The sequence below is a fragment of the Symsagittifera roscoffensis genome, chromosome 1 (assembly GCF_963678635.1).
Source record: "Symsagittifera roscoffensis chromosome 1, txSymRosc1.1, whole genome shotgun sequence".
NCBI classification, from domain to species: domain Eukaryota; kingdom Metazoa; phylum Xenacoelomorpha; order Acoela; family Convolutidae; genus Symsagittifera; species Symsagittifera roscoffensis.
The window spans coordinates 35,893,249-35,920,500 of NC_087062.1; the positions used below are offsets into that span (position 1 = coordinate 35,893,249).

Consider the following 27,252-nt stretch of genomic DNA (forward strand, 5'->3'; position numbering starts at 1 on the left):
TATTTATAATATTCAAGCACCAGTTTGGTTAATGCCAAAAGAACTATTAAGTCAATTATTTCCCGTTTCATCATCATCTTCACTTTGAGCGGCCAGTGCTAGTGCTAGGTTTTCATCCATTTGCATTTGGGTCATATCTTCAACAAGACCGCCAATAGCGCCTTCAGAACTTTCCTCTTCATCATTTTCAGCATTATTAGCCCGCTCTTCAAGGTCAAATGGTGCATCGTTTCGAACTTGCATCCAGTTTCTCAACATGGCTAAAAGATTTTCACGATTAGCTACAGCTCCTTGACCGCCTAAATTTCCCCCATTTGCATCATTATTTTCGAGTTGATGGACATCGGCTAACGGTCCTCCAGCAATATTGTCGCCAGGTACTTGCTGTATACCCTCACCTAAAACCTCGATAGGGTTCTCCATCTGAATACCTCGGACCCCAGCCTGATTCAGAGCTTCTTGTTCTACGCCATAAAGTGGCATCAACGCTTCCAAAAAAGTCGACAGAAGGTTATTGCCAATAGGGTACCTGGATCTGCTCGTGGGCGATGGAGGTCGTTCGTAACTGGTCTCAGTATCCGGCGGTGGCAGAGGATCATAAGAATACAAAGGCGCTGATTGAAGCTCAACTGGTAAATTTGCGGGCACCTCTTTCACATCTGAGAGTATAAAATGTCTGTATACATTACGCGGGGTTCCCTTGTACAGTGACTTTCTGTTATTTTGTGATTTCGCGACCATAGAGTCTTTTGATTTTACCCGTTCTATTGCTACCTTTGTACATCTTTCTAGCCACTTCATGACTTCGGGTTGCTTCCACACATGAAATATTCTATGAGCATATAACCTGCACATTTGAGTCACTATTGTCAACTGATTAGTGTCAGCTGACATTCCGAAGTATCTATTTCTTTCCGTTTTTGCGTCAGCGTCAATATTACACAAATTCAACAATTCTGGTAAAACTGAGGGAAACGCTATGAGAGCCTCTTGTAACTTCTTATCCAATTGTTTTTCATCGTATTTTGAGTTTTCACTATCATGGAGCAGAAACTCAGCAAGTGGTACCGAGTATGCAAAATTAGGCAATTGGTGCAGATTTTTCAGAGGGTTCCAAACTTTGTAGAAATTGATCAGCCACTTGTACTGTTTAGACATGATAGCACATATGTCTATAAGAAAAAGAATTGACAAAGGGTCATCGTCAGGGGATAAACTGAGAATAAGTTTGCAGAACTCCAGAGACGTTCTGTGACATCCCTTTTTGGTTAGAAAGTGGATCTGGTGAAACATGGCCATGTATAGACTTCTGTTTTCAGGATACTTGTACGGAAGTCTGCATTTTCCAGAAGTCAACGAGAACATGGGATGGAAACTAAAACATATGTTATTGATCTCACGACCCTTAACATGAATTTCAAGAATCTTTCATGATTGACATTTTTAAAACAAACGAACGCAACGCATCCAGAAAACTGGATGGGTAGATAATTTTGCCTCCGCCAAAAATTCGCAACAAGCTTTCGAAAAAATAAAATTATCACAAGGAAGCTGTTTCAGTTTCAAATACTGTTTAGGATTCGGACATTTTTGTAAAATTTTACTATTTACAGAAAACTGGATGGATATATAATGTTTAATTCTGCCAAAAATTTGCAACATATTTTCGAACAAAAAAAATAATCACAATGAAGCTGTTTCAGTTTCAAATACTGTTTATGATTAGGACATTTTGGTAAAATTGTACAATTTACAGAAAACTGGATGGATATATAATGTTTAATTCTGCCAAAAATTTGCAACATATTTTCGAACAAAAAATTATCACAAGGAAGCAGTTTCAATTTCAAATGCTGTTTATGATTGGGACATTTTTGAAAAAATATACCATTTAGAGAAAAATGGACGGATAGATAATGTTTAACTACGCCAAGAAATCGGAACAATAAAGTCCATTTTTGAACAGAGTCAAAGCTACGCTTCGCAATCACTAGCGAGAAAGTGCAAAACGAAAAAGAAGAAATTAGCCCCGAATTAGTCGAAATTCGGCTACTTATCGGATTCGAACTCACAGAGCTAATATCTGATACTGCTATTTTGGATACTGATGTCTTTTTATCGACTGAGCCAACAACCTCGACTTGCTTCAAAACTGGCTTCAATATATAGCAAGCAACTGATCTAATTATCATATGCATTTCATTCACGACGGTGACAAGCCTCAGACGGAAAAAGGCTGGTAACATGAAACTGAATTCCATAAGCCATATGATCTTATGTGCCAAAAGATCCCATGCGCGAAAAATGATCCGTTCAAAAATAATGTAGCGGTAGTATCAACTCATTAAGTTGAACTTACGCTGACTCCGATATGCACAAAGCTCTTTCAATCAGAGTTGCCGCATTCTGACTATCATCATTCATCCGAAACAGATTGCTGGCCTGTATCAAAGTGTCCAGGTGGAACCAGTTTTGCTGCATCAATCGCATCAGGCCCTCGTGTTGCATACCATGTGTTGCACTCCAGAAAGCAATTTGTGCTTTCTGGTACTCCTTCGAGTGCTCGAATTTGAAAATGTATCTATCGGCCTCATGCTTCAACATGGTCATTGATATACCCACCTTTGGAATTGTGGGTGAGTTTGGAGGGTATTTGGCTAATTTGAAAGTGTTTCGGCTCTGAGGATGTTTGTGAGATCTGAAACAATTGAACAAACAGAGTTTATCATAAAAAAGATAGAGCACTGAAGAACTCACAATTGTGTATCACGATTTCCAAAATCTCAAAAAACTGGAAAAAAATTTCTCTATCTTCACAGAGCTCAATTTATTAACATTTTGCGATCAAAGATTTTCGTTTTTTTTTTAAATTATTAGCTCAATCTGATTTTCAAAACTAATTACATGCTTTGCAAAAATCATTATTTTCTAGAAATCGTTATAAGTATCCGATATCTAATTTTTTGAGTGCAGTCTTAACAAAACGACACCAGTTTTAATTTACCTTTTTTGCTTGTTCATATTTCTGAACACGTCAGAGCCGAACATCCTGACCATTTCGTTTTCGGCCAATAGAAATCGAGCATCAATTGACAGGCATGATTGAGCTTGAGTAGTAGTTCCCAAATGTCTCGCATCATCCAGCAAACTTGTTTTGGTTTCATCGGAGAAATCTGAATTCAATACAGCCTGTTGCTCTTTTTCTTTGATTATCTTTTCAAGTTCTTCGTCCGTGTCTAGCTCAGTCTCCTTCTTTGTGTCTCCGTTTAGAACGCCAGACCCGCTCTTGTTCTTCTTTTTTTTCTTCCGCTTCTTTTTAACTACTGCTGCTTCAGGCCTAAATTTCAAAAACTAAGATATTTCCACCAGGCTTTTGGTTTTCCTATGGTCATTCTATTTTTTAACAGCATTCCGTTTGAGTTAAACTATATGTAGATCTCAATTCCCAGCTATGTAACTGCTTTAAAAATTAAATCAAAGGAAACTCAACTTCAACTTCAGCTTTAAATCTTCCTCCAACCCATTTTAAGTACTAAACAAAGAACATAGTTCTTCCGTATAAAAATAAACAGCTACTCATAGCTATTGGTCAGAAATTAAAAATTGGTCAGTGCTTTTTTAGTTAAACTGTTTTTATTTGATATGATCATAGCAACTAAATTTATTCACTCAATTCTAACCAAATCGTTTTTTTTGCTGTTCTCAAACTACACTGCATTGTTCTGGAATTGTTCATAAAGATCAAAATGCAGCGCAACTTCAACTACAGACGGAATAATCGAAAACTGAGACGATGATCATATTTTACCGAATGGGTCAAAAACTCGCTATTCAAGATGTTCTACCTACAAGTAGTGGACAGTGTTGCAGCAAAATGGACATCGCCCCAAAGAGGGAAAAGGGCTTCAACACGTGCGAACCTGGATACCCTTTTTGGGAAGGGCCGGGGTCTAGGCTTAGCCGAGCCACACTTCTCCTTAAACAAACTGAAGGCAAACAAACGGGGCCTCAGGCCAGTATCTCTAAGTTGAGAACAAAAGAGGAAAGTTATAGTGAGAAGACTAGAGACGATACATCCGAACCCAAGACCGGGCAACGAAGAATGGATTGCAACAAAAATGAAGAAGATGTACAAGAAAAAAAGGAAAGAGAGAGGGAAAGAAAAGAGGCGAGAAAAATGGAAATACCAAAATAGAAAAGACGGAAAGATAGCAAAGAACCTTACGACCAAAGTGAGGAAAAAAGAAAACGACAGATGAAACAATGTATCACAGCAAAAAAAGGAGTAAAGGAAGAAACGAGGATAGCAATATGGAATATAAGAAACTGCAATATTCTTATAGACGGAAGAGGGAGAATTCAACACAATCTCGAAGAAGTGAAAAATTGTTCTGTTATCGAAAGTATCATCTTACGAAGAAAGCACCCAATGGTGGTACGAAGAAGATAAGGTGGTAATACAAGGCAAAAGATGCGCCAGAGTACTGATAGGATTTTGGGATAGAGCTTGGAAGGAGCAAGGCAGTCAAGTAAGGACCCAGGAAAGAGTACTGATGGTGGCATTTAACAACACAAAACTATCGACCGTATATCAAGCGTTGTCGCAAAAAAAAAAAAGTAGACGAATTCAAGAAAAAAAAGAAATCAAAAGAAAGGTAAGGGAACGAGAGCGAAAAAGGAATGAAATTATAGAAAAAGACGCAATCAGAAAACAACGCGTGAAGCCTGATACCGATAGAACAATTCAAAGAACATTTCTGGAAATTAAAGAAAACGAGAGACCAGAATACGCTTCAGCAAAAGATTCAAGCAAGAAGGATAAACACTGACATCTGCAACACAAGAGCAAAAACTAGCCGCGATCAAAATGAACGAAATTCCAAATGACGGAGAAATATATGAGGCATGGGAACAAACTAGGGAGAAAGCACCAAAAGATAACGTGCGAATAATATCGATTAAAGCAGCTCCCGAAAAGAATAATAGCCAAAATAATTAGAAAAATTTTTCAACAATCAGCCGACAAATGGGAAGATATAGTGATATTAGGTAAAGTTATACAACTGTAAAAGAACAAAGGCGAAAAAGCTGACGTAAATAACTACCGAGAAACATGCTTGCTGTCATTGACAACAAGAACTCTAGCGCGACTCTTAACACTAAGAGACTGGGCGGCGGAGAAATTTGGTCTCTACGACGGCAATCAAGATAGATTCCGACAAGGAAGATCGACAGCAGACTCATCTCAAATAACGATAAGAATACAAGACAGCAGTAAAGTACAAACAAATGAACTAGAAGGGAGCATTAAAGAACAAGCTAGCTAGCTTGTTGGATTCCAAAAAAATATATCATCGAATCAACCGTCCAATATGGAAAATTTTGGAAAACTATAGAGGTTTTGGAAAAACTGAAGGACACAAGAAAAGAAGAAGGAAGCGGAAAGGAACTCAGCAGGGAGTGGAGACCACAAAGGGGATTATGGAGGGATGCCCGAGCTCATCAATCATGTTCAACATATACCACCAAGTACCGATACGAGCAATAGAAATGGAAAGAGAAAATTCTGGAATCGAAATAAAATAGCTACCCGGAATCTGCTGCATGGAACAAAGACGAATAGTGAAGACTGTTTATGGGTAAGAGTGAGAAATGTTTTATTTGCGGATGATATGACAATTCTGGCAACGTCAGATGAATTGGAAAAAGACAAAGGAACAAGTAAATACAACATGAACCTTTGGAGAAAATACAAACACGAAAGAAGAAAACATTACGTTAGAAACGGCCGAAGCAGAAGTAACGAGATTCTTATGATTATGGCTTGGGAAAGCTGTAGACTAAAAGAGAAGAGTAAGAAGAGCGACGAGAGCATGGTTTAAAGTGAAGAAACGGTTGAAAAATACACGATTAACAAAAGAACACAAGCGAGAGTTGTGGAAGCGATTGTGGAAAGTACAATGCTGTACAACTGTCATGCCAGATCATGGAGAGTCGGAGAAATAAATCGTTTGCAAACAACAGTAGATAATTGTTATCGCTATATTTGGAGTACGAAAAACAAACCGCCGTTAAGAGAGATGGAAGAAAAGCATCAAAACGCGTGGAACGTCAGGAACAGTCTAAAAATTAAAATTATACGAATGAAAATTGAAAAGAGGAGCCTTGCAAGGTTAAGACACGTAATAAGAATGCCGTACGGAAACGAGAACAGCACGAGAAGTAATTTTCAGATTGACAAAATCGACGGAAGAAAATGAAGGAAACAAGAGGACAGGAAACACATCACCAGAATGGACGAGACGACGCAGAAATTAAGATAACACAGCACGAGAAAAATGAATCATGAATTTGTCGAATAGGCGGCAACAAATGCATAGGAGGGGTAGGATGGCAAATCACGCTTAAAAGATGCATGCAGAGAATGCTAACGACAAATGCATCGGATGTGACAGAAAATTCTACCAGTCAGCCAACCTAAAGAACCACCTGAAAGCCTGCATTGCAGCCAAGTTTTCAACAAAATATCGACCGGAATACAAGAAATGCAACGGATATAATAAAATGATCCCTAAAATTAACCTTACAAGGCGAGAGGTGCTGCAGAGGACCCGGGCTAACCTCATGAAGGTGGACGCCGATAAAGGAAAGGGTCAAGAAAGAGTTTTGAAACATCTAAAACACTAAACAGAGCTCAAGTAGACAATTACACCACCTGCTGCAGTAGCCACTGCCGTTCTATCAGGAACACAAGATTTAGCACTCAATTTCCTCATGGTGAACAAACTAATTCAAACATCTGCACAAACGCGCAAGCAGCGAATGATAAATATACTGCCAATTCCCTTCGACTTTAAAACTTTGTTAAATAAATGAAAGATCTAACCCCAATGGCAACTGATAATGATCACGACCGAATTGATTTGTGCGGCAACTACGACATGTTCACAAATCAACCATTATATTCAAATCACATTGGTATTACTTACATTGAAACATATTTCTTTCAAGCCTTTCTCACCAACAAAATGGGAAGACATGCTATCGTACGTACTACCTTTACCTCAAAAAAATGCATTCCCTTAAGTTCGAAAGATTTGAAAATTATGCAAAAAGAATAAACGACAAGCTGTGCTTCAATTTTGCTTCTATCAACAAACATAGCAAACTGACAGTTGGAAAAAAGTGATGAACGCAAGAAAACTGAAAAAACTGAGATAACTTGATAAATAGATAACACTTTTATTTCCCCGGGAAATCTGATAATTAATTTCTATTTTCGAAATTAGAAGTCCATCACATTTTTCGCGACCTTTACACTTTTGCTGTTCAACGGAAATGCACTGATATAAATCACAAGTCAAACCGCGAAAAATCAAAATTGAGCCTGAACAAATTTTGAGACTTTCCCTGAAAAAAAAATCACCAAGACCTATATAAGAATACTCACAACGTTCATTACTCTTAAAAGAATGGTACCAAACCTTTGGAAATTGTTGTTCTCTCCAGGGTTGCACAAAAATCCTATTTACATGAAAAATCAAACGAATCGGATTTTTTATTTAAATCGATTTTTTCAAAAACAGTATCTTAGAAAAACCAAAAGTGTTACAAAAATTTATTGAAATGAAGGGTATTATGTGAAAGTTTGATCAACGTTCAGCTTTGGCTTAGAACCTTCATGCTATAGACCAGTTTTGCAAAACTGGCGAGTAAAAGTTGGCGTGTAAATGGCGGGAAAAACACGCGACCAACAGAGAAAATTTAAATTTTCACACCTTTGATTTAAATCAAAAAACGTCAGATTGAAATGATTCAAATCAATTAATATAAATGAAGAAACCCTGGTTCTCTCGCTTGCTTTGGAACTAGCGGGATGGAGCAGTTCGGCGAGGCTCCCCCAATATGTGAAAGCAGTATGTAGCTTGTGTGACCATAAACCGTACAAAAAAGAACAACCGATGCTGAGGAAAAACTTAATGCCAGTATACGAAGGCAAAATGAGTCAGCACTTTTGAGTACTTTTTTCATTTTTTTTGGCAATGGGTGCCGTATTTTTTTCAGTATTTTTGGCAAAAGGTGCTCGCTTGCTTTGGAACTAGCGGGATGGAGCAGTTCGGCGAGGCTCCCCCAATATGTGAAAGCAGTATTTAGCTTGTGTGACCATAAACCGTACAAAAAAGAACAACCGATGCTGAGGAAAAACTTAATGCCAGTATACGAAGGCAAAATGAGTCAGCACTTTTTGGTCCTTTTTTCATTTTTTTTGGCAATGGGTGCCGTATTTTTTTCAGTATTTTTGGCAAAAGGTGCTCGCTTGCTTTGGAACTAGCGGGATGGAGCAGTTCGGCGAGGCTCCCCCAATATGTGAAAGCAGTATGTAGCTTGTGTGACCATAAACCGTGCAAAAAAGAACAACCGATGCTGAGGAAAAACTTAATGCCAGTATACGAAGGCAAAATGAGTCAGCACTTTTTGGTACTTTTTTCATTTTTTTTGGCAATGGGTGCCGTATTTTTTTCAGTATTTTGGCAAAAGGTGCCCGGTAGCTTGTGTGATCAAAAACAGTTCAAAAAAGAACGACCAATTCTGAAGGAAAACCTTAATGCCAGTATACGAAGGCAAAATGAGTCAGCACTTTTTGGTACTTTTTTCATTACTTTTTGGCAATGGGTGCGGTATTTTTTTCAGTATTTTTGGCAAAAGGTGCCCGGTAGCTTGTGTGATCATAAACAGTACAAAAAAGAACGACCAATTCTGAAGGAAAACCTTAATGCCAGTATACGAATGCAAAATGGCTCAGTACTTTTTTTTCAGAGCCTAAGTAATTTAGATTAGACCAGATCGAATTTTGAGGTTTCTCTTGTTCGCTTGATAAGCCCAGACGTTTTCTAGCGGCCTCTCGGAATATTATTTAATTCTAAATGTAAAACCTTATGTCAGCAAACGAAAACTAAAAGTAATTATAGTTTTTCAGTGCCTCATCTAGTTTGCTTTGAACCTAGCTGAATTTCAGCTAACTATATCAATTTTCTATAAAGACGCAGCTTCAAAAACTCGGATTAAAAAAATCTTTTTACTAGCACTTTGATTATGAAACAATTGTCTTTATGATAAGACGTTAGGTTGAGCTATGGGTCGCCATCCCTTCAATAGTGGCTTTCTAAAACTACTTCACTAATTGTGCAGCCTTTGAAAATCAATCAAACTAGCAGACCCACTGCAGCTAAAGCTGCTCCAGCAAAATGGCAAGGTTCACCCTCAACAGAAAAATATTTTGGATTGATGAATAGTTAACTGGTTGTAGCGATGCCTGGACGAATAAATGGATGGAATGATGGCAGGATGAATGGATAGCTGGATTGACGCATGGATGGCTGTCTAGATGAATGGTTAGACGGCTCGTTGCATCGATGGTTTAATGGATGGATGGCTTTAGTGATGGCTGGATTAAAGGATGACTGGCTGGATGTATGGATGACGGGTTGGATGGAAGGTTACACTGATCAAAGCATGGATGGATGGGAGAATGGATGGATGAATGGTTTGGTGAATGGCTAGATAGATCGACTGATGGCTGGCTGAAGGGACGGATGGCTTGATGGATTGAGAGACGGATAGATATCTAGATGGATGAATAGGTAGATTGATGAACTACCGAATGAATTACGGGATGATTGATGGCTGGCTGAGATAGGCGAATCGCTATATGGATAGATGGATGGCTGAATAGCTAGATCGATGGATGGGTTCACGGATGAATGTATCGTTGGTTAGATGGATGAACGGTTTGGTGAGAAGCATGGATATGGGTTGGACGGGTAGAGGGATCAATGGGTCCACGGATAGATTAATGAATGGATGGCAGGTTGGAGTATAATGCGTGGCTTGAAAATTGGTTGAATTGATAGATGGATGCTGGGATAAATGAATTTTTGGGTAGATAGATGGTCAAATAAACGGTTGGCTGTATACATATCTGGATGGCTAGATGAATGACTTAATGGATGGATGGATTGTTAAATGATTAAATGAATGGGTGCGTGGATGAATGGAAAACTGGAAGAACTAACGGCTAGATGTATGGCTTGTTAGACAGATGACTGGATGAATGAATGGACAGATGGATGGATGGCAGGACGAAAGGATGGTAGGATCAACGAATGGCTAGATGGATGGGCGAATGATTGAATGTCTGACTGGACGGATTGCTTGATGAATGGATAGCAGTTTGGATGGCGGGATGGATCGCTCATAGGATGAATGGGTTGGAGGGCAGGATAGATGGATGACTGATTAGTTAAATGCATGACTGAATGGTCGTATAGTGGGATGGATGGCCTGCTAGATGGATGGATGGCTAAGCTGATGGATAGATGAATGGCTAGATGAACGGATGGAACAAGGTTTGAAAGCTCTTAGAGGATCAATGACTGGATGGATTGATAGATGGATAGCTTATTGCATGGAGGGATAAAACAGTTGATGGATGGCCGATTGCATGGATGAATGGGTGGATGAATCGCTTGATGATGGCCTGATAGATTGCTAAACCTGGATTTCTGGAGAGACGAATGGAAGGCTAGATGGCTCAAAGAATGGTCAGAATTAAGATAAATTGGCTGGTTGGATCGCTTCATGGGTGGATGGAACGATGGCTGATGTATCATTGTACCGATGGCTATATTGATAGATGGCTTGATGGATATATGGTTGGATTGATGTATGGATATTTGGATTGATGCTTAGATGAACCATGTACAACAGCTGAGGAAACCCTGACATCGCCCCAGCAGGGTAGAGAACTTCAAACTTTGAAAATTATATTTTTAATTTAACTTTTTCGAAGGTTTGAAAAATAAAAGGGTCGTCTCATGAAAATTGAGAAGCGTTGAGCAGTCAAAATTGAATGCCAGATATAAATAAACTGAGACTAATTTGACAGCAACCCACCATAGAACTGAAAGCTTCAAACAAAGATACAAGAGAACTTTTCAAAAAATCGAGAAAAACTGCATTTTTTAGAAACTAAAAAGCTTTGAGTAGTCAAACTTGGCAAAGAGACTTGAATCCCCAGAGAGAAGCCTGACAGCGCCCGAACATATGAGAAATTCAAATTTTGGATAATTCTGAAAACTTAATTTTCCAAAACATTTGAAAAAACGTCATTTCTCGGAAACTTAAGACTCAGGTTTTCATATTTTGAAGCCAATTTTTCAACTACGAGAGAATATTGACAGCACCCGTTCATGGGGTTACCAATTTCGAAATTGGTGAGATAAATGCGGAAACAAAAAACGCTCGTTATATAATTTATAGATGGATGAATTCAACTTTACATTAAACTTCACTGCGCTGCGCTCCTCCATGCTGGCATCATAGCTACAGCTGTAGATTCGGGCCTTTCAATTGGCCTAGCATTCATAAACTGGACAATCATGCTAGCTGTGTAAAAGTTCTTTCGTTCAACATGCAAAAATATTTTGCTTAAATATGAAGAGATCCGAGTCGCACGCATTGAAATTTAAAATAGATATAGCTAGACCGACCTATAGATTGCTCCTTTTCGTTTGAGCAAGATCAGAAAATTGGTGCTAAAGGCAAGCTCAGTTCTGATCAAAATCCAAAGACAGTAAGCATCTTGCATGTTGTTCTGCTTTAGGTGGCAACTTTTGCTGGCTTAATAATTTAATGTTGTCAACACCAAAGGTAGTTTACAATTTTTTCATTATTATTTTGAAATAAAACTTTGCTGCTTCGACCACTTCGTAATGGAAAGGAACTATGCAGCAGATTTTTTTCAATGCATTCTAACAACTTTAAAGAAACCTCGAAGCAGTCTTTGGTATCTAACTAAAATGCTCGTGATTTGGATTCTGAACAATATTGAAAAAACTTGTCTCCAAGTCGAGAAAAAACTTGTCTGCATTTTACCACATTTACAAGGTATGACATTCAACTAATATTTCGAGGATACCCAATTCCAAATCTAGTGCTGTTTCCGTTAATTTACCAAAAAACAACACTGTTTGTTCAACTAACTGAACTGCACATTATTAAAAAAACACAAAGTAGGAAATAATATAAAGTTTCAAACTACTCACAGGAGGAATCAGTGTGGTCGGAATATTCTGTGCTACTTACACAGCAAAGTAAACGGCTATTTTCGTTTAAAATGTGGGCTGGTTTGTACAGCCTTAAAAAAGGGCAATCTTTTTTCATTCAGGAAGGATTTTATATTTTATCTATTTTTGGACTCGCAGACTTTCTCGATTTCTTTTGGTTCATGCTGTTCCTCTTGTTCACTGTCTTCGCCGCCAAAATAATCATCAAGAATATCAGCCGAAAACTTCGAAATAGGCTTTGCGATTAGATCACAATTTTCTCCTCCCGATGATTCGGCATTCGCATCTTGGTTGTCTGATTTGCTAACATCACTTGGACCATCGCGTTGTTTCTCCGCTAGTGCTCTGCGGTACGCCCTTGTTGACATGGTTTAATAGTTACTCGTCTGAAAAACCCAACAGATAATCTTAAATACAGTTCATGCACAACATGCCTTCAGAGCTGTTATCTAAAATATTTTTACTTAGCGAGCTATCGTTTTCCAAATTAAGACCTTCCTTTCTTGAAATTGCACACGGCTAGATCTTAAAGGTTTGGACAGAACTACTTGAATTGCATTACAATACAAAGGAAGCATGCGCAGATGGGTAGCGCTAGCACGACGCCCTATCTTTCTCGATGTTTTGCTAAATGAACGACGTCAAAATTGCCATTTCTGTGCGAAAACTTCCAAAATCAGCTAAATGAAAAAAAACTCGGTTGACCCAGAAAAGCTCTCAAAATTATAACGATAATTAGATCAAACTAAAGTTCAAAATGCTTCAAAAAAATTACTGTAATTTACCTTGATACGTTATTTGACACGTAGATGACCCAAATAATCCCTCAAACTTTTTCAAAAACCACCCATTTAGATAGCGATAGTTATATATTGAGACTAATTTGACAGCAACCCACCATAGAACTGAAAGCTTCAAACAAAGATACAAGAGAATTTTTCAAAAAATCGAGAAAAACGGCATTTTTTAGAAACTATAAAGCTTTGAGTAGTCAAACTTGGCAAAGAGACTTGAAAACCCAGAGAGAAGCCTGACAGCGCCCGAACATATGAGAAATTCAAATTTTGGATAATTCTGAAAACTTAATTTTCCAAAACATTTGAAAAAACGTCATTTCTCGGAAACTTAAAAGACTCCGGTTTTCATATTTTGAAGCCAATTTTTCAACTACGAGAGAATCCTGACAGCACCCGTTCATGGGGTTACCAATTTCGAAATTGGTGAGATAAACGCTGAAACAAAAAACGCTCGTTATATAATTTATAGATGGATGAATTCAACTTTACATTACACTTCACTGCGCTGCGCTCCTCCTCCCCTACCATGCTGGCATCATAGCTACAGCTGTAGATTCGGGCCTTTCAATTGGCCTAGCATTCATAAAGAGGACAATCATGCTAGCTGTGTAAAAGTTCTTTCGTTCAACATGCAAAAATATTTTGCTTAAATATGAAGAGATCCGTGTCGCACGCATTGAAATTTAAAATAGATATAGATAGACAGACCTATAGATTGCTCCTTTTCGTTTGAGCAAGATCAGAAAATTTGTGCTAAAGGCAAGCTCAGTTCTGTTCAAAATCCAAAGACAGTAAGCATCTTGCATGTTGTTCTGCTTTAGATGGCAACTTTTGCTGGCTTAATAATTTAATGCTGTCAACACCAAAGGTAGTTTACAATTTTTTCATTATTATTTTGAAATAAAACTTTGCTGCTTCGACCACTTCGTAATGGAAAGGAACTATGCCGCAGATTTTTTTTCAATGCATTCTAACAACTTTAAAGAAACCTCGAAGCAGTCTTTGGTATCTAACTAAAATGCTCGTGATTTGGATTCTGAACAATATTGAAAAAACTTGTCTCCAAGTCGAGAAAAAAACTTGTCTGCATTTTACCACATTTACAAGGTATGACATTCAACTAACATTTCGAGGATACCCAATTCCAAATCTAGTGCTGTTTCCGTTATTTTACCAAAAAACAACACTGTTTGTTCAACTAACTGAACTGCACATTATTAAAAAAACACAAAGTAAGAAAATAATATAAAGTTTCAAACTACTCACAGGAGGAATCAGTGTGGTCGGAATATTCTGTGCTACTTACACAGCAAAGTAAACGGCTATTTTCGTTTAAAATGTGGGCTGGTTTGTACAGCCTTAAAAAAGGGCAATCTTTTTTCATTCAGGAAGGATTTTATATTTTACCTATTTTTGGACTCGCAGACTTTCTCGATTTCTTTTGGTTCATGCTGTTCCTCTTGTTCACTGTCTTCGCCGCCAAAATAATCATCAAGAATATCAGCCGAAAACTTCGAAATAGGCTTTGCGATTAGATCACAATTTTCTCCTCCCGATGATTCGGCATTCGCATCTTGGTTGTCTGATTTGCTAACATCACTTGGACCATCGCCTTGTTTCTCCGCTAGTGCTCTGCGGTACGCCCTTGTTGACATGGTTTAATAGTTACTCGTCTGCAAAACCCAACAGATAATCTTAAATACAGTTCATGCACAACATGCCTTCAGAGCTGTCATCTAAAATATTTTTTACTAAGCGAGCTATCGTTTACCAAATTAAGACCTTTCTTGAAAATGCACACGGCTAGATCTTAAAGGTTTGGACAGAACTACTTGAATTGCATTACAATACAAAGGAAGCATGCGCAGATGGGTAGCGCTAGCACGACGCCCTATCTTTCTCGATGTTTTGCTAAATGAACGACGTCAAAATTGCCATTTCTGTGCGAAAACTTCCGAAATCAGCTTAATGAAAAAGAACTCGGTTGACCCAGAAAAGCTCTCAAAATTATAACGATAATTAGATCAAACTAAAGTTCAAAATGCTTCAAAAAAATTACTGTAATTTACCTTGATACGTTATTTGACACGTAGATGACCCAAATAAACCCTCAAACTTTTTCAAAAACCACCCATTTAGATAGCGATAGTTATGACAAACTCCCCAATCAAAAAACCAAAATGCTAAAAAAAACATTACACTACTTTCATTTTGCAGCGAACCATGAGAGCGGTAAGAAACTTACACCTCTTGTGTGATCTTTTTTGTGCCTTCCTTTTCGCAAAGAATTTGAAGTAAACTTGAAACGCGAAGCTAAGCTTCGCATCACCTGCGAAACAACGCAAGCGCAATCTAGCATCGCAATCTAGAGAATAAAAATGAGACTGAAACCCACCAATTATAAAAGAAAACTTTTAGCGAGTACTGCGCGGCCACTAAGATGCCTAGTGAGCCCAAAAAACGTCATAAGAAATTGTTTTCATTAAAAACTTTTTAAGCTTTGAACTTTTAAACCACACCCGACCCGAATTTTTTTGATAAAATTGAATACAAAAACTCTTTTAAACGACAAAAAAAATTTTTACTAATCCGATGAAAATATGAGCCGAAATTATTTAGGCCGAATAAAGATTAAACAAAAAAGAAAAGGAAAATAAACTAGGTCAGGGTTAGTAAACTTATCATCAAATCAACATTTGAAAATACAATGAAATGGCTTACAGCGCTATAAAAAAATGTTGATGTGATAACTAAGCCGACAAAACATAAACAGACAACCTCCTTAAGTCCGACCATTCAATTTTTCCCGCAAAAATTTCAATTTTATCTATTCTGACTGAAACTCAAATTTGAGCTAATTTTAAGCTTTTCCCTAGAAAAACAAAAGAAAACCACAAGACCTATATACGTGTTTCACTTGAATCATCGACCCTTAAAAAAGATAATATCGCAAAAATGATCATGGCCACCCCCAAAGAATCTATTTTTCAAGTTCAAATATTTGTTAGGTCATGAAATAAGAATACGAATTACGATCTCAGTAAGAAATCAATTAACAATTTACATAATTATGTTTTCATTTTCATACTTCATCGCAAGGGTGATACTGGCAGTGCGTTCAGTAAAGTCGCCACAACTTTGTGTTTCTCAAACTCTTTGTGATTATCTTCCAAAAACTCTTCAACGTCATTTACACTTCGAGCATTTAGAACGAAATACCTCGCCCCACAAGGGCCTCCTAAAAACACCTTGAAAGCAGCAAGAAGTGCGATAGAATTCAGGAATTTAGCATCGATAGTAACATTCGTGTAGCTTTCATCTTCAGTGTACATGTAGAAATAAGTCCCATTGTGGAACTTCGATTCCAGGCTGACGTGAGAAAAAGCTCTAGCAACGTGACTTGTTTGAGATGTCCACTTCGACGCTATTTCGGGGATGAAACTTTTCCATTTGTCATTTTCACTTAGACTCTTCCGAGCGTCTGCTCTGTTTTGCAAACTATCATAGCCCCAAATGTGAAACAGCTGATTTAACTCCCCGATTTCAGTTCGCCATATTCCGTATGGCGTCGACATTTGCAGGCGCACTGCATATTCGGGAGAATCGACTAGCTTTATAAAAGATTGAAATTCATCTGGCTTGCATCTGTAGATTCGGATTTCATATATTTTTTGATCAGCCATTGGCATCTAGAAACGAAATCTAGAAAATTATGAACAATTCTATGACCGAAAACTTTGACTTCAACTCTGAACGCAAGCGTTAATTATGAGCTTACTTTCAAATGCGAGACTTTCAAAAGCAAACTCACTATCAATGATTTTGACACAAACATTGAAAACACAAACATTTCAAAACCAGACTTCGTAAAATGACAAATTACAGAAACTTCATCTATTGTCAGAATTTTTGTATCAAAATAAAATCCATGCTTCACAAAGTAGGCCAATAAAAACTAGTACCAGATAATAAAAATGATATTTTAAAAAAGAAAATGAACCGACCAAGATGCGGTAGTTTTATTTGAGTTTTCAAGAAATTGAGCATGTTTTGAAATTTGACATGCCTACAAAATTGCTAGTTTAAAAGCCTGGAGAAAAAACACCCCGAGCACAAATCCTCCGTTATTTTCTCCGAAATTAGTCGGAATAATAAGTAAAGCGGGTTTTTTTTCAGAAAAGAAAACAATATTTCACAAGGTGATAACATAGCTTAGAGTTGAAACATTGCAGACTTAAAACATAGCTTACGAAACTCTATTTAGACAAATATTTGCTACAACATACTTTCTCGATCACTAGCCTTATAAGAAGAAACTATCAAATAGTATACTATAATTGCACTGACGAGCTGTAACCTGAATGGTCATTCTTTTTTGCAGCCTTCTCTTGTTGTCTTGTTTTTGATGATATTGATTCAGAAAAAGTTTCGGGCTCTGAGTGATTATCTGAACACAGCGCATAGTTATGAGTATCTGGAAACAATTTCTCTGTGTATAAAAAATGGTCCGGTTCCAAACCATAATCCAAATCATGTCCTAAATCGGTTGACATAATATCGTTGTTGAACTCATATTCGGATTCTCCCGCCGTGTAATCGTGGCCTGATTGTTGAAGTGACTCAAAAACTGTCTGGTGCAGATTATGTGTTTCTTCGCTACCGATTACCCAAATATTAGAGTCGTCTTCACTCACAAATAACGGTTTATCATGCGTATTTTTTGTTCTCTGCTTTACGTATTCTGGATTGCGCAGCAACTCTTCATAACGTTGTTTTAAGCGGAACACTGTTTTAATCGGCTGTTTTCCAAAATGAGCTTTGAAATTCTCATGAGTCTTCAAATGTCGTTTTAATTTGTAAGAGAAAGGAAACGACACCTCGCATCCAAATATCTACACAAACATTATGAGATTACTTAGTTCAGAAAAAAAATATGGACAAAAATTTAGGGGCAAGTAAATTGAAGCGATGCCAAGACTTATGACCACCGATTTACAAACATGTCTAATTTAGAGCGTAAATAATAAAGCCGTCTAATTTTTCTATCAAACGAAACTTTCTAACAGCTAAAATTGAACACAGAGGCGAAGCTGAGCTTCGCACCACTTGCGATACAAATATGAATGTTATGAAAATCAAACGGAAAAAAAATCAAAAAATCGTTTTTGCCAATAAAAATTGCAACAAAGTCCAAAATATCCAAAACAAAATTGCCTTCACCAATAGAAACTCTACAAAGAGCTTTGAAAATGCTATAAAGAAACCAAGTATTCAAAAAAGTCCTTTCTGCGGAACTAAGCAGACAGACAGTAATCTAAATTAGCCAAAATTTTCTATTTAGAAGAAAAACAAAGTCTCAGCGGGAATCGAACTCGCTGGATTTGTCGTCTCAAGTATGGGGGTTACAGCAACTTGGAATAAAGCTGAACCATCGAGCTACGGGATCTAAGCCGACAGAAATAATCAGACGGATGATAATCCGAGAAAGCCAAAAAAGTGTTTGCTAAAATCATTGCCATCTAAAGCAGTTGTTTTAACTCTACGCCAGATGGTTGATTGGATTTGAATTTATAACTACTAAGCGGTAACAAAGCCAAAAAAACCTGAGCAGAAACCCTTCGTGCCGAAAAGAAATTCAGAAAAATTCTTGGCTTATAAATAAATGTCAAGTCCTTTTTTCCGTCAGAGCACACACACGCGAACAAAAACTTTTTTCGGACAAAACGACGCAATAAGAGGCCACTAAGTTGATATTAATTAGGCCGCAAATTATTAAGCCGATAAAAAGACAAAAAAATGCTAAAAACAACTGCAGTTAAAATTGTTTACAGCTAAAATAAACGATTCTTAGATGTGGCAACTAAGCCAATAAAACATAAGCAGACAGATGATATGATCTTGGGGAAAACATCAATGTTCATAAGACAAATGATAGGCCGAATTTTTTTTGGAACCGGAACAATTACCGTTTGAAAAAAAAATTGGTCCTGTTCAGATTCGAACCTGGGACTATTCGTTGCCTAGGCGTATACGTTACCACCATGCTAAGCGTGGAAGATAAACACTATAAATTTTGAATTCATTATGAACCAGTTCAATGAGTCCTGTGGACAAAGTTGTTTACCGGATAAAGTCTAGTACCCAATAACAATATCCTTGCTATCGCACAATGGCATGGTGTTTCAGCAGCTGCTGAGCTGCATAATATACATACGCTAGACATCATTAGTTTAAAAATAATTGGTGCAACTACATCAATTTGTACAGGAATTGCAGCCGCGACAACAAATACATCGCCTGCTTTCATGATGTATCACAAGCCCAAACAGTTTGAAAGCAAAACACGTTTTCTTTCAGACAGCAGAAAAGGTCATATAAAAAAGCATCGGGATCAATTGTCTCCACGGGTACTTACTGGACATGAGTGCTTCCTCGGAGCACGAACCTTTTTCATTGATGACAGCAACCCTAGTGATGTATTCATTTCAGCCAAGAAAACATATACTATCAATTGATTCTGAAAGATATCATCATTTCTGTTTGTCCTCGAAGCACTAAAATACTGAAACGATGAAGAATATCATCAATGAAAAATGTATTTTCAGAACATCAAATTTCAAATAAAACCGATTTGTAACATTCGTCTACTGCAGTCACACATGAGGCTTAAGAAAAATAGGCCCTATAACTATTGGCTCAAGAGTCAGGGACACTATCTCTTGTGTTTTTCTACCTCAAATCAGTCGGAGCCAATTCGGTTCGTTTGTGACATGAGACTACGACCCGTTACAGCTTAAAGGCTACTACTAAAATATACCCCACTCTAGAATTAAGAACGTCCCCATACTTAGGTCTCTAGATACCCAAAATACATGAACGCCGTTAAAAACCGGGTCGGAACAATCCGTTAAGTTACTTTTTATTAGACAGTGGAACTTTGATCCATTTCAGATGGATCAACCTAAAACTCGCCTTACCTCAACATAACAATCATAAAACACACTCTAGAAATTTAAATTAGTACTCACATTGTAGCACGCTCAAGAAAGGGAAGTACTTCAGTCGGTAATTAACTCGAGAATTAAATAATGTAACTAAAATGAGTTTAATGTTTGTCAGTTTTAACAACAAGAACAAGCTTGTACTCTAGACTATAGTTTCTCGTGAACCATTGGGACACTCAAGCTGTCCACCTTTCCACCGAAGGTTCACTCTAGTCCAGTTTAGAATAATACTCCAGTCAAGTCACAATAATCCAGTTCGTGGGAATACGCTTCTTTCTGTTTCGAATGGGACAGCTCTACTCTAGATTGTTACTGTGACGGAAATTGCGAATAGCAATTTCCTACTGATTTATCTTGCAACTTTCCCGCGACTGTCACTCGATTGTTCTGACTTCTCTTTTTTTGACTTTCAGTTATCGCGAGAAAATCGTGCATGACAGTCTCCATTCGAATTTTTGAAAAATTCAATTTCACTCCAAAATCAAGTGTTTTTTGCTTCTCTCAAGGTCAAACTTCTAAATATGACCGACTGGCACATACTCCCCGGACTCGAGATCGATGTCCTCATCGCGTGCTGTCGTCTGCCAGTGAGTCCCCGAAAACCGAGTGTTGCTCAAGGTACAGTGCCAGTGGTCATTTACAGAAGTTTACAGCAGACTTAAGCTTATCTACACCCCAAAATTCACGGCCATGTAAAATTTTCACACTATCGCTAAACAGCAATCAAAATCTGCACACACCTGCACCCTTGAATTCTTGCTTTTTAAGCCAATCATTTAAAATTTCTTTTGTCCCGTTCGAAACAGGAAATCGTCACGCAGCATTTTCATTTATATAGTAAATATAGTATATTAATAACAATATTTGATTCGTTAAAATTTCTTTTTCTGTGAACCCAGATTTCACCCGGATCCACACTCAAGCCCCCCTTCCCTCTCAAGACTCAAGATCCATTCGAACCATCCACTCATCTCGCACTCTTCGCCTTGGAGGTGCCACACCCTGAAGTACTTGATACGGCAAACTGTCTCAACAGTTCTTCTTCATCATCGGAGCTAATCACGATTTCCTCCCAAGCCTTCAGCTGTTCATAGGATCGCATCCATTCTCTTTGCTCCTGCAACCTCTTTGCCTGGTTGGGTAGTGCCGGGTACAGGACTTTATCCTCCACGGTAATTATCCTCCAGGCGATATCCTCCATGGCGGATAAAGTCCTCCGAGGGACTTTATCCGCCAAATGTTGGAGGATAAAGACGCTGAATCTAAAAATCATAGTTTCAGACCACTGAGGGTAATTTAACTAATTTTTTTTTGAAAATAGGTTGTAAAGGCTTTTGTGAGGTGAGTGATCAGAATCTGGTACTAAAATGTCTAAAATGATGAGATTAAGGGATAGAATATATTACCAAATTGGAATGTATTAGAAGAAAGTATCGTTAAAACAGAAGAATGAGGGCAATAATCAACAGCAAAATTACAAATTACTCGGACATCCAACAAGCCGTGAGCACCTACCATGCATGGTTCCGGCACTGATGTTGCCTTCAATGAAAGCATTCCAAACCTCGAAAAGAAGCTTTTGCTTCTCCACATAGCCTTTTCGGCTCTCCTGTACAGACAGGATCCGCAAATTAATTTCAACCAACTGTGCCTCATTGAAAAGTACCTGCACGAGAAAATAAAAATTTACATTCGGGTTCATGGCGCGCTTGTTGATGCGGTGGTGCCATGATTCAAGATCATTGTTTGTGCGAGTACCTTTCATGAACTGGCACCAGGTCTCAGGTGGAAACCTTTTCGAGTCAATCCACTGCCTTCGGACGTACTCCATGAACGTTACGAGACGATTGTCGTTGAAGGTCTTTGCCTCTTGATTCAAAAGTTTAAATGCCCGACGTATCAATTCACTGGGAAGCAACGGTAGAGACAATACCTTCCGGAGGAATGTGCGGATCGTTTCAACAGAAGAGTACGCATCTTTAAGTCCATTCTCAGTGATGTGCTTAAAAACCGCTTGTGTCCAATGGAAATAACAGCCTCTAATCGACGTTTGAGGAAAGACTGATTGTATTGCTTTCCAAAGCGCCACTTCAAAATCGCAAACGACCTCTTCCACTTTGCATCGTCCAGCGACATCTAATTGTTCTTGCAGTACTCTTTTATAATCATTCATGCTTCTTCCTGACATTATTGCAAACGATATAGGTACATGCTGCCTCTCTTGCGATGCACTATTAGTGACGAACGTGTGAATTGAGAATAGTTGCTTGAATGGCTCCTTAACGACTTTAAACGTTGCATCTATGAACCACGTTTTCGCATTTTTCAAGTGACTTTTTTGATTTTCTGTTGCAAATAGGAGATGTCGGCGATCGCCTGAACGAATATCACCACGCAAAAAATTACTCGGGACGTGGTCAAGTTCTAATTTAAACGTCAGATCAAAAGGATGTTTCGGGCGGTTTTCTTGGCGAACTCGACTAACACATCGCCTGATAGAGTCTTTCTTAGCAAGTGCTCCAGATGGTGTCTCATCGGTTAAATCAAGAAGAACATCGTCAATTATTGCATTCGTTGATTTGAAAGGCTGCGACTTTGCTAGCTTCTTAGACTCAAAAGCAATTCTCTTTTTCTTAACTATACCAGGCCTAGCCTCGCATTTATGGTGGCCTAATTTTTGATACTTCCCATCGACCTTCTTAATGGCGGCGTAGCAGCGAACCTCCTTAGTGCGAACCGTGCATGTCCAAATATTAGACTTCTTATGCAAATAGACATATCCAGTTACTTCTGCTACCAAATTGCCCCCTTTCTTAGCATGACTAGGAAGGTCGATAAAAACGTCATTCTCTTCGTCGGGTTGAATGGTACTTGGAGTTTCGGGTACTTCAACGTCACTATCAACAATTATTGGCGTGGAACTTCTAGGTTCACCCTCAAATTCCTCAAAGTAAACTGTTTCATTGCAGGAAAGCTCGTCTTCAGATGTTCCGAAGTCAACTTGTTCCATATAATTGGGCTGCCCGTACGCGGAATGATCAGGAAGTTCCATTTATTGTCTGAAATGATCAAATATTGGATATAATCTAATAATTTGACTGAATTTACTAATTGGAGGAAAACATCCAAATTCATAAAATTGGGGGATAAAAATGGAGGAAAAAGTCCCTGTTTGAGAAATGGAGGATAATGGTGGAGGATATCGCCTGGAGGATAATAACCGTGGAGGATAAAGTCCGTTTCCCGGTAGTGCCTTCACCCTAGATTCCCGGTTCAAACAAAAGGAGTTGTGCAGGCTCAAGCTCACGTTCTTCGCCAGGTCCTCCTCTAGTATCGATTCCCTCGCTTTGGTATTGTCTCTAGACATCGTACCCACTCTCTTCCATCCTGTCGTGATCGCATTTCGGTGGGTCAACAGGGGTCTCTTGAAAGCTTCTGGCCCAATCTCGGCCTGGAACTGTCGATACTCTTTTTGATGCTTTCTCATGTGATCTTTCGTTGTCATGTACAACCAAGACGTCAGTGTCGCCCGAAACCATGGAAAGTACCTCAAACGGCTCCATATGTGTCTGACTTCCGTCGGTATGGCGAATACTTTGCACGCAGTCTCAAACAACTCGAGTCTCCTGCTGTAGTCTATCGCGTATATTGACTCAGCCGTTGGCGTCGTTGCTTCCCGATACTTCGTTATATTCTCTTCTATCCATCTCAGAGCCAACATCGTACTCACTACTAAGAGCGTCACCTTCTGCCGGTGATCCGGTAGTCCGATCGATCGAATTTCTTCCATATCCCACACCAGGCAAAGGTTCTTGTGATCTGGATACCACACCGTTTGTGCCAAACAGTGGCATGGGCATTCTCCATGGGTGATCTCAATGCTCCTGAGGTTACGCTCCCCCGAGGCTTCCAAGAGAGGCTCAAGCTCTATCATTTTCTCATGCATCGTGTCATTATCTTCCATGTTTGGAGTACCTTCCACAGGTTTTCCGATCACGTTTTGTCTCTCGTGATCGCTTGTGTTCTCACTCTCCAACTTCAAAAGTTCTTCTCCCCAGATTTCACTCAAGTCATCTCTCAATTCTCTTGGTACTGTCCCTCTGATTTTTCTCAACAATTTGTGCGAGTGATGCGATATCCGAGCCAACCTCACGCACTTGGGCACTGAGAAGGCCTTGTCCACCAGTACTCTCTGGCTGGATGCTTCCACCATCGCTATGTGCAGTGGGTAGTGGCTTCCGCACAAGTTGGCCATCATTGACCCTATCAAGGATTTTGCGTTCAATGGCAGGCCATAAGCTTCGCTCATGGGAAACCCCATTTCCGCCTCGAGACCAACCTTCCAGCTCCGGATGTGTTTTTGAGTCACCTGCAACACCCCAGGCCATGATTCTACGCTCAACGCCGTCACTAAATGGTGTTCAGACTCTAGTCTTTCCAGTGACTGCAGACTACACATTCTCGAGAAGAATCCGAGAGCTGTTGCTATGTTCACCGTAGTTCTCGCGTAACACTCCGCTACTATTTGCACTTCACTTTTCTCCCTTTCCGTGATGTCTTCAAACCAAGTGACCAGGTCTTCTTTTTGAAAGGACAGTATCCTGACACATGACCGTCCATCGCAGGTGTGCTCTCCGTTCCCACACGTCGAGTCCAGACAGCTACCCGGTTCCATCTTCTTTGCTGACACGAGCTTGCTCGTCTTTTCGCCTGATTCCTGCGTCTGAGGTGAGATTAGCTTGTGCAACACACTCAACTTTGCCAGATCTTCATCTTCCGTTGGTGCTAACCTCACTCGCTCGGTGGTTTCCTCGATCAGACTCGCGTGGGGATGTGGACACCAGGAGGGTCTTAATAGCTTCCATACCACTCCCAAGTTCGTGATTAACAAGCCATTTCCATCGCCCATGTTCACTTCAACTCTCTTGTTCGAACGCGGTATGCTTACCACCTCTGGTGTTTTCTCAAGAATCAGGCCCAGGCTCGGCCCCTCTTTCTCTACCGTTTCTATTTCCATTATTCTTTCTGTCCAAAACTTCAGTAGCTCCGCCACCTCGTGGTTCCTGTGAGCGCCTCCAGTTTCTGAGTCTAAGAAGGGGTTGTAGGCTATTCCCATCACTCCTGACACGTATTGGTATTCCCCCTTCTCGCTGGGTCTCGAGTACTGCTCTGACGAGGCCAGGTTACGGTGAACATCATGCTCTTCTTCGAACTTCTTATTATAAAATCTCCATACCTCGTCCAGCTTTCTGTGGTTCTCTAGGGATAATCTGGAAACATCTTCTTTTTCTATACCAGTACTCTGATACACGTTTAAGATGATCGTTGAGACTCTTTTTTCCACGGTTTTACTTCCGCTCGCTCTCTGGTGGCATGCCAAGATGGTACTATCAGACATCATTGACATTATCCATCTCAAGAAACATGTGGCATCCTTCCTCCTAGCCAGGCTCAAGCCTGAATTGTCCCTGGCCACGTGTTGCATCAATGCTTGATACACATCTAGCTTTTTGCTTCCCAACTTCAGCCTATCATACGAGGTCAATGTCTCCAACTCTATTCCCACCAGACTCCAGGTGAACATTAATTGTCCTGCAGTTCTAACGAAGGGATTCGCCATTAATGGTGGTGCTGATGAGGATGTCCTCATTGCCTCTTCAAAATGATCCTTCAACAAGTTCTGCCAGGACCTCTTCAGCTGATTCGCCATTTCTATTTTATTAACCTCGGATTTTTGCTGGGTGGCCCAATTGCGTCGCTTGCGAGCTACTCCACTGTCCAATTTCTTCAAGCAGTCCTCCATTTCCTTCAATGTCTCGAGGGCCACCCACCACGTCCGGGAGGTGTTCCTCGTCTTGTTCCTCTCCAATGGATCACTCGTCACTTGCTTGCCCATGGCCTGGTGTGCCTTCGAGATCCATTCTTTGCCGACATCCACTTCCCATGTCTGTCCGTTCGTTGAACCTCTCTTTACGTTTATCTTCTGAGGCTTGAAGTCTTCCTCCGATGTCGAACTGGTGGAAACCTCTATTTCCCTCTCTACTTCAAGTGGTCTTCTGAGCTCCGAGCTGCTCTTGTATGCCGCCGTCTTGCATCGAGCCAAAACCATGGGCGCCGTCTCTCTCAAGTTTCCTTCCGAAACAGCATCCACTGAAGGACTACCCAATCCCTCCACTTCTCTCTTCCTCTTGCGAGTCTTCACATCTCTGCTTGAGGGTGTTGTGGCTATCATCACTGATTCGACCTCTCTGTCTACCCCCAATCCTTCCAACTCTTGCCTCCCCCCTGCTCGAGCCTTAAGGATATTAGTACTTTTAATCATATTACTAGTCCCAACCTTATCCCTTTTTATATCATCAACTATTCTATCTACAGTTTTTTGTTTCAGAGTAGAGCTGTCCTCACATTTTTCTTCTCTAGTCTTCGATCGTGAATTCTTCAGCTCTACCAGCTTGCTCAGCAGATTTTTTCTCGCCTTCTCATCCAGGCCCGTTCCTATCAGAAGCGGTTCTCCAAATCTTACGACTGTGTCCCACAGTTCCTCCTTGAATTTGTCCAGCGTCGTCTCGCTGCCCACTTCTTGATTGAATTCTTCCAAGAACTCCTGCCAAGCATCGTCCTTCAGAGACCCCAGGAACATGTCCCTGTTCCCTTCGAAAGTGTTCTTTTCCCTTTCCTCCGAGCTCAAGAGTATCATCCCCATATTGAAGGTCTCATTTGCCAATGGCAATTCCAGATTCTTCCGGGGGGACGGATTCAGAGGTGGGGTGGCAGTATCTGCCCAATTCTCCTCGCTCAAGTCTTTCAACAGCTCTTGAGTGGTGAGCTCCTCCCCTGATGGCCCTGGTTCAGGCGTATTTCCCACTTCCATGTCTTCACCGGCTTCACTGAGAGTTTCATCCATACTCTCTTCTTCTGACTCATGTCTCCTTCTCTCGAGAATTCTTTTAAACCGGTCCTCAACGGGTCCACTCATCTTGTCTCCAGGCGTGTCCACTGACAGTGGTGATGGTGCCGTAGGGTCCAATTTCTTGTATTCCGTCAGGGCTACGTGCAGTTGACCTGCTGCATCTAGTTCTTTTCCCTCCTGTCTCACTTCCACCTGTTCTAAGCCATAGGGTGCCCTGTATTTTCTCGTTGCAAATTTCATGTCGTCCACCAATGCGACGTGCCCCTCCATCATGATCATCCTGCCATCATCCCATATGGGTAGCATGTTCTCAAGTCCCTCCTGCTCAAGAGCTCTCAAGACCTTTCGCACCTCATATCCGGGGGGCTGCGAACCTCTCATCTTTTTCGCTTGCGTCGTCCACGAATTTACCTTCG

At 39.8% G+C, this 27,252-nt stretch overlaps 1 protein-coding gene across 1 annotated transcript; it reads right to left on the reverse strand.

Annotated features, from left to right (window-relative positions):
- Positions 1 to 45: 45 nt before the first annotated feature.
- LOC134843625 (ribosome quality control complex subunit TCF25-like) lies at positions 46 to 14,612 on the reverse strand. Its single transcript, XM_063859805.1, has 4 exons — positions 14,330 to 14,612; positions 3,005 to 3,337; positions 2,360 to 2,698; positions 46 to 1,375 (listed from the first exon to the last, which is right to left on the reverse strand). The coding sequence occupies exons 1-4, from the start codon at positions 14,575 to 14,577 to the stop codon at positions 52 to 54; spliced, it is 2,244 nt and encodes a 747-aa protein (XP_063715875.1). The 5' UTR covers positions 14,578 to 14,612; the 3' UTR covers positions 46 to 51.
- Positions 14,613 to 27,252: the final 12,640 nt, after the last annotated feature.

Bases quoted from the DNA above. Each gene is read 5' to 3' on its own strand.
- LOC134843625 (XM_063859805.1), bottom strand. From the start codon at position 14,577: ATGTCAACAAGGGCGTACCGCAGAGCACTAGCGGAGAAACAAGGCGAT. The intron at 3,338-14,329 runs GTAAAATATAAA...TTTGAAATTTAG, and splicing joins GTCTGCGAGTCCAAAAATAG to GCCTGAAGCAGCAGTAGTTA. The intron at 2,699-3,004 runs GTAAATTAAAAC...CAATTGTTTCAG, and splicing joins AATATGAACAAGCAAAAAAG to ATCTCACAAACATCCTCAGA.